Here is an 8,090-nt window from a genome sequence, read left to right on the forward strand (position 1 = left end):
GGTATTCATTGATGATGGGCGATTGTGAAAATACTTCAGCGTTCCAAAAAGACACGGTGAATGAGTCCGCAGTGAGGGAATGCAAACGTGAAGCGAAAAAGGCCCTTTGTGACTTTTTTTATGGCGACCATTCGGGTGAACATGACGCATCTCATTTGCACTCTATTTGTTCGCCGGATGTTGGCTCCGGAGGGGCTGTTGATCAGCAGGCACAAGAGCAAATCCTCACGTTGCGTGAAACAGGAAAACCAGCACCGCCAACAACTCCACAGGGTTTGTCAGAAGAATCGCCGGACACACCACCAACACCGGCATCTGCAGGAGCCTCCTCACAAGCACCGCCCATCCAAGCATCAACGGAACCAACAGTACTCGCAAAACAAGCAGAGCCCAACACTGCGGGCTCGGTGCCGCCGAAGCAGTCACAGGGAGGAGCAGAGGCAATGCGTCCACCTCAAGAACCTCCAAAGGTATCCAGTATACACGACACAGCTACCCAAGGGGATCCACCAACTGAGGATCGGGCGGAACAAACATTACCCCCAGCAAAAGCCAATGATAATTCCAGCGATCACAGTGAAGAGGGCACCGCGGAGGAAAGCACCGTTGATACTCCAGCATCAGGTGCTGTGCAGACAGAAGGAAACGAAAGTGAAACACCGGGCAGCGGCTTGAAGAAAACAAAAACACCGCACACTACAGTTGAAGGAAGTAACACAGTAAAGCCTGGCGACAGTGAGAGCAGCTCCACGGCTCCTCCAGCGGGAGAGTCAGACGCTGCCACAACCACAACCCCGAACAATCATGATGCGCGTAGACTCAACAACAATGGCAACAATACATTCACAGAAGAAGTGGATCAGAAGGAAGCAGCAATAAAACCCAAAAGCGCACCAGACGGCACTGACACCGCAGCAGCCAACAGTGAAGCATCCACAGCAGCCATAAACATCTCCACTAACACAACAAACAAAACAACCACCGGAGACAGTGACAGCAGCACCGCGGTCTCCCACACCACCTCCCCTCTTTTGCTTCTTCTTGTTGTTGCGTGTGCGGCTGCTGCTGCGGTGGTGGCCGCGTGAGAGTGAGTGCGAGAGAGCCGTGCGCCGCCCGCACACACACTCGTCCTTCTCTCTCTCTGTGTGTGTCCCCTTGCATGGACTCTCGCCCTCACCTCACCCCACGAGGCACACACAATAATGTGCCCATTGTATATATGCATGCACACCCATGCAGGCCCGTTGGTGCTCTCTTTTGCACGACACGCACCGCTGCCGTCCTGCCTGGCTGCATGGGCGGAGCACCGTAACTGTTTCTGTTTTGTTTCCATTGCATTGAGTGGGCGACCTCTCTCTCTCTCCCTGTGTGTGTGTTTTGCTTTACGGGAGCAATGAGAGTGTGTGTGCGCTGGTCGTCCCACGCTTCGGCTTTTTGTTTTGTTTTCCTTTTTGATTTTGTGGTTGAGTGCACCCATTCCGCGGCTGCGTGTGTGTGTGTGTGCGATGATATGAGTAATTTGCGTGTGTGCTATCTGCCTCTCTCTGCCGTTGCTTTCTTCAGACTCTCTTGTGGCGCACAGCTGCTCTGCAAGTATAGGCGCTGCCAAACACACAAGCACATGCAGACACATGCCGTGTTTAAAACGCTGAGAATGCACGCACGCACAGGATTGTGGCTGCGGAGGTTGTTCCTTGCGAGGAGGGAGTACGGGAGTATGCGATTTGCTTCGTTGACATGTTGCTGTTGTTATTTTTGCGGCGTGCAGCCAGTGAGTGGTGTGGCAGTGGGGGTGCCTGGGAAGAATGCCTATCGATTCCCGTCCAACAGCTGCACCTGCGGACGTGTCTCTCCTGCAGTAGTTTTGCCGACGGAGGATTCTCCGGCTGTGCGGGGTGATGTGCGAGTGCTTTGTAGGCAGCTGCAGAACGACTGGCGGAATTGCGTCGGTGCTGCGAAGGGCGATTGTGCCCTTTTGCATTCCACCGGTTTTTTTTTGTGTGGGCGTTGTTCGGTGTGTGCTGAAGTGTGACGAATAATGACGCACCCTCTGTCACCCCTCCTGCTGCTGGTGGTGATGACCGTCGCTGTGTGTTCCCGGTGCACTGTTCATCCTTCTTATTCCGTGTGTCTGTGTGCGTGAGTTGTTGTTGTTGGGGGTGACTGCGGTGCGGACGATGGTGCCACTCACTGTGGATGGGTGGCGGTGTTCACTGTTTCACTCCTTTTTCCTCTTCTCTCTTTCTCACACACAAAGAAAGCAAACAAGCGCTAATCGCTACTGTGAAATTCGAAGGCACTGAAAGGACCAACAGCACACACACCGCCCACACACATATTTGTATGCTCTCACGTGTTGCTGCAGTGAAGGCACCCCGCACACACAACCGTCGCCGCGTGACCGGATCCAGCGGAAGGATGAGGGAAGGAAGAGAGAGTGAGCCGCGGAGGCCCAACATGTCCCGGCGTGTGTTTGCTTCCGCGGTGCTGCTCCTCGTCGTGATGGTGTGCTGCGGCAATGGTGGAGCTGCAGCCACTGAGGACACGTCGTCAGCTTCAGGATTTTCACCGGATAAAAGTTTTGTTTGGAGAGATAAGAACGGGGGTGAAACAGTGAGTTCGTTACGTGTTCCAGTTCTTGTTGAGATGGATGGTGATGTGCTTGCTGTTGCCGAGGCGCAGTTGAAGGAGGGAGAAAGCAATTTTACTGGGATTGCCTCGGAGCTTCTGGAGTGGACATATGAAGAATCAAAAGGGGAGTTGGATGCAACTAAACTGAAGACACAAGTGCTGGAGGAATGTCCATCCGACAAAAAGAATTGTGCCTCCCATTCAGAAGCTCAAGATGCTTCCCAAAGCTGGACAAAAGTACGTGTGAGCCGACCAACAACAGTTGTGAAGGGAAGTGATATTTACATGCTCGCTGGAACCTACAGTTTTGAAGTTACTGAAGGCGCTGCTGGTAGCAAAGCTGCAGCAGCTAAATGGGAGCTTTTGGTGGCTGTGGGAAACGTCAGTAACGATGAGAGCAGCGGTAAAAAAAAAATTTGTTGGAAAGACACCTCCGTTATCCCGTGGACTGGTTTTGAAACAGAACACGAGTCATTGACAGGGCTGATTGGCGGCGGTGGATCGGGTATTCAGATGGAGGACGGCACGCTTGTGTTTCCCGTGGAAGGCACGAAGAATGGAAAGAACGTTTCGCTGATATACTCCTCAGCCACTGAGAATTGGAAGCTGTCGAAGGGGATGTCTGCCGATGGCTGCAGTGATCCCTCCGTCGTGGAGTGGAAGAAGGACAAACTCATGATGATGACTGCGTGTGATGATGGCCGCCGTAGGGTGTACGAGTCCGGTGACAAGGGGGATTCGTGGACGGAGGCACTCGGGACACTCTCGCGTGTGTGGGGCAACAAAAAGGGCGTTAGAAGCGGGTTCATCACAGCGAAGATTGACAACAGGAATGTGATGCTCGTCACTCTGCCGGTGTATGCCAAAAAAGAAGAAAAGGAAAGTGTGGAAAAGGGTGAACTCCATCTTTGGCTGACGGACAATACGCACATTGCTGATATCGGGCCGGCATCTGTGGAAGGAGACGATGTTGCCGCCAGCTCCCTGTTGTACAAAAGCGGTAAAAGTGAAACGAATGGGAAGGAGGAGTTGATTGCACTGTACGAGAAGAAGAAAGGCGGTGGGGATACACCATCACCCGGTATGGTCTCTGTGCGTCTGACTGCGCAGCTGAATCGGGTGAAGGAGGTGCTGACGACCTGGAATGAAGTGGACAAACGTGTCTCCCAGCTGTGCGCCAATTCACTTGCTCAGAAGGATCTCTTAACTGACACTGCCTGCAGCGCTGATAAGATCACGGCTGGGCTGGTTGGCTTTTTGTCCGGCAACTTCTCTGATAACACATGGAGGGACGAGTACCTCGGGGTGGACGCCACAGTAAAGAACGGTGCAGCAGAGGCAATATTGCATGGCGGCGGCGTGAAGTTCCATGGAGCGTGGGCGGAGTGGCCCGTTGGCAAGCAAGGGCAGAATCAGCTGTACCACTTTGCGAACTACAACTTCACTCTTTTGGCGACGGTGTCCATCGACAAGGTGCCGAAGGGAGATACTCCCATTCCTTTGATGGGTGTGAAGAAGATGAATGGTGGTAAGACTGTGCTCCTGGGACTGTCGTACAACAACAAAGAAAAGAAGTGGCAGCTGCAGTGCGGTGGCGGAACGAAGTCGGAAGGGCTTAGCAGCAATTGGGAGCCAGGGAAAACAAAACGCCACGTGGTAATTTTGCAACGGAACGGCAACCAGGGCACCGCGTACGTCGATGGTCAGCGTGTGGGTGTGGGTGCGTCGTGTGCATTGGGAGGTACGGAATCCCAAGAGATCTCACACTTCTACATTGGAGGGGATGGAGAGAACACAGCGGGTGACGAAGACGTGTCTGTGACGGTGACGAACGTCCTGCTGTACAACCGCCCGTTGGATGAAGCAGTGATTACTGCGCTTCACACGGAAAGCGTTACTATTCCAAAGCTGGATCATGCAAAACCAGAGCCGAGGGGTACTCCGTCTACTCCTGCCGGGCAACAGCCGTCGGAATTGGGGCATTTGGTGGGAAGCAGTAAAGTTGCGAGTGGTGGTGTGGAGGGGGCCGATCCACAGATCAGGGGAGTAAATGCCACGGCACTCAGCAGCAGCCTCGTAAATGTGTCGCAAGAAAATAACAGCGATGCCGGCACCATGCGTGGGAGCGGACTGCTGCCATCGCTGCTTCTGCTGTTGGGACTGTGGGGGCTTGCGGCCCAGTGAGGCGTGACTGGCTGCCGCGTGGGACAATTGCGACCTTCCGAGCACAGAATTACTTCCAAGAACTAACTTTTTCCTTAAGATAATTTCTTTTTCTTTTTTTGGAAATGTTTGCTTTGCTTCTGAGCGTTTTTTTGTTTTTGTTTTTAATTTTTTACTGTTTTTTTTTTTTTCATTTTTTTTTTTTCACCCCCCATCCTTCTTTTTTTGCTTTTGGGGCAATCACTATGGACGTTTTTTCTTTTCTACTCTTCCCTCTTTAATTGTTTCTTCCGCACTCTTCCTGCGAGGGGTGCCGTGTGTTTCCCGCCCAACTGCTCCACTCGCACGCCACCGACACGCTCATGACGACGGCCCTGTGCGCCTCGCCTGCTGCACGCATGAGGCGGGGCCGCGACGAACGGCGCGCTGAGGGAGCCGTGACTTGTGGGCGTGCGACGAGGGCCTGTGGGGCGGAGCACACATTTCTTTCCCTCTTGTTTTGTTTTCTTGCGGTCAGGGCTGGCAGACACCCGCAGCGCCACACACACAGCCACGCCCTGCCGCCGTGTTTTTTTTATTTTTGCTTGTTCTCTTTTATTTTGTTTTTTTTTGTTTATTTCACGCGCCGGCAGTCCCGTCAGCATTTCTTTCCCTCCTGATGATTTCTTTTCTTTTGCTGCGCTCACTCTTCCGATGGAGTGACGCGACTCCCGTCATGTCTGCGTGCTTCTCTCAGTCCCCACACACACGAGTGACTGTGCTCTGCGGGCCGCACTCGCACGCCGATGAGAGGGCTGAGGGGAGCAGCAACACGCAGATGACCCCATGAAATATAAACGATGTGCGGACACACGGAGGTCGGGCGGCTGAAAGACATTTAAATATCTAATTTTTAATTTTCTTTTTTGGGCAAAATATACAGACAGTTTGGTGTGGCCACACGGCAAGCAGTTGTTTAAATGTTATTTTTGTGGAACAGTAATGGACGATTTCTTTTTATTTGTAATTATTTTGTGTGATGGGGTTTATATAAGACGAGGGGGAAAGCTTTTTTTGTTTTAAATAAATCTTGTGTGAGTTGCCGCTGCTTGGGCTGCACTGCAGTCATGTGTTTGAGCGTTCTTCTTGTTGTTGTTTCCGCCATGCGTCTCTGCTGTACATTTTTGTGCGTCCCTCCACATACTCTGCTCCCTTTTCTACTTCTTTGCTTTGTGTTTCAGCAGGCACACACAACACACACACAAGATGCACATTGCAGTGGATTTGGATGCTTCTTTTGCAGTGCATGCTGGCAGCTGCGTGTGGCTGTTGTCTTCTTCCGTGGCCATGAGGAGGGAGGAGAGGGAGTGCGCAGTCCGAGTCTCTTTTCCTGCGGGTGTGATGCACCGCGTGTGACTGCGTTGAGTTGGGCTCCGTGTCCCACTGATGGCGGGATGGCAGGAAATTTTGTTGCCGCGTCATGGATGGATGAGGGTGCACTGTCGCGTGTGGCCGTTGTGGTGGGTGCTCGTGCTGCTGCTACTCGTCCGTGTGCGTTACGACTGCTGGGAGTCCTGGAGATTTATCTGGTGATGCGGACGCGGTGGTTGTGCCGGTGGATGTGTCGTGTGCTCCGAGTGACGGCAGCCTGAGCTATCGTGTGTGCGTGTGTGTGGAGGAATTGTTCTGCTGCCAGTGCCGAGGCTGAGTGTGAGAATTATACTTTCAGTGGCTTTGGTGTGCGCATGCGTGGCAGGAATGGTGAGCTGGGTGCTGTGTGCCATGTGGCCAGTGCTGTGCACACATGTGGCAACCGTGCTGCCAGCTGTGCAACGAAGGAGGAAGGGGCCACCGTTGCCTTCACGATGAATGTGACGACACATAAATACGCCGGCCCTTATGAGTTGTGGTGGCATCAATTTCCCCCGATGGAGCCATCCATCCGCCTGCACGGAGCGGCGATGTTGACTGGACGGGCATCTGTCAGTTGCTGCCACCCCGTGAAGGGAAAGATGACACGAAATCTGGTGGGACAACTGCACCGCAAGTGAATGCTGAGCCGTCACGTCAACACGAGGATTGGCGACAGTCTGCGGCGGCTGACGCACCCAACACCGTCGATCCGAGTCCCACATCCAACACGGCGACCAACACGTCCGAGACGAGGCCTGAGTTTGCCAGCAATCCGAACGAAATGATGGTCCCGAATGCATCCAAGAAGAGGCCTTCCTTTGCCAAAGGCCCGAGAATATTAGTGGCGTCGAATGCATCCGGGATCATGTCTGTCACTTATGGCGGCAGGGAACACGTTGCTGCGGATAACACGGACGAGGTGAATGAGCGCAGCGCCACTGGACACAAATCCCTCGTTTTAGAAAATGGCGTTGCAGGCAGTGGATTTGTTGCTGAGGGTGATGCGGACGGATTGAGTCAACGCAATGCCTCTGGACATGATAACAAACCCCAATTACGAGAATTCACCGTGCAGTAATCCGGAAACGGTGTGAGCCTACACGACTGCTTTGCCCTGCGCAACGACGCGAAATTGACACTGCGAGAGTTAACTGCTGACGGCACTGTGCGTGCGTGTGTGTGTTGGGAGTGGCTGCTTCTTTTGGGATTGTGTGGATTTGCGACTCAGCACGGAGGACATGTGCCGCGTTTCCTGCGTGTTTTCTTTCATTATTTACATTTTACTGTTGGTTTTCGTTGTTCTCCTGGAATAATGAGCGTCCTTTATTATTTCATGGTCGGTTGCTGCACACCGTCATGAGTGACATGTTTCCCCCTCTTTTTGTTTGTTGCCCACACGCGGTGCCGGCCTCATTGCTGTGCGTCCCACGGACTGCGCGAAACGATGAGTGGAATAACAGGCCGGATGCCGCATGAAATGTGAGGGATGTTGTGTGGGCTCATGGAACGATACGTTTTTTAAAGTTTTATTTCTTGGTGCGGGCAATATATGTATGCACAGCCACACGATCCTCTTCTGTGCTGCATGGCACATGAAATAAAAGTATTGTCCGATTGATTTTTTTTGTTTTAATTTTACGGGAGTTTTGCCTGACTCTCAACTCTTTTGTTTTTCTTTTTTTGCTGCTGTGTTTTTTTTCTTGCTTGTTTAACTTCTGGTCTGAGGGACGGTGTGCGAGTCCTGCAGTTGTAATGATTCCGTCTGTCTTTTTTGGTGCGCGCTTCTTCTGGCTGCTGCCATTTATTACCATGCGGTGGCTGTCCGTGGTGTAGCTGCTGTCTCTCTACTTCCTTTCTCATGCTCCTGCGGATCGAATCCAAGTTATTCAACAGCGATAGTTTCG

At 52.5% G+C, this 8,090-nt stretch overlaps 2 protein-coding genes across 2 annotated transcripts, besides 3 other annotated features; both read left to right on the top strand.

The window, feature by feature from the left end:
- Positions 1-1,085, top strand: Tc00.1047053508853.10 (mucin-associated surface protein (MASP), putative; the record flags this gene model as incomplete). Its single annotated transcript, XM_801337.1, has 1 exon — positions 1-1,085. A coding segment is annotated over one exon (1,085 nt), but the record flags the coding sequence as incomplete, so codon positions are not given.
- Positions 1-8,090: part of a sequence feature (areas not merged during assembly with more than two copies in the genome that could not be assigned to a particular haplotype) that runs on past the window's edge.
- Tc00.1047053508853.20 (trans-sialidase, putative) lies at positions 2,197-4,815 on the top strand (the record flags this gene model as incomplete). The annotated part of the gene is made up of 1 exon (XM_801338.1): positions 2,197-4,815. The coding sequence occupies one exon, from the start codon at positions 2,197-2,199 to the stop codon at positions 4,813-4,815; it is 2,619 nt and encodes an 872-aa protein (XP_806431.1).
- Positions 4,942-4,999: a sequence feature (T-rich).
- Positions 5,361-5,409: a sequence feature (T-rich).

The sequence above is a fragment of the Trypanosoma cruzi genome, genomic scaffold (genome assembly GCF_000209065.1).
Source record: "Trypanosoma cruzi strain CL Brener 1047053517077 genomic scaffold, whole genome shotgun sequence".
NCBI lineage: Eukaryota > Euglenozoa > Kinetoplastea > Trypanosomatida > Trypanosomatidae > Trypanosoma > Trypanosoma cruzi.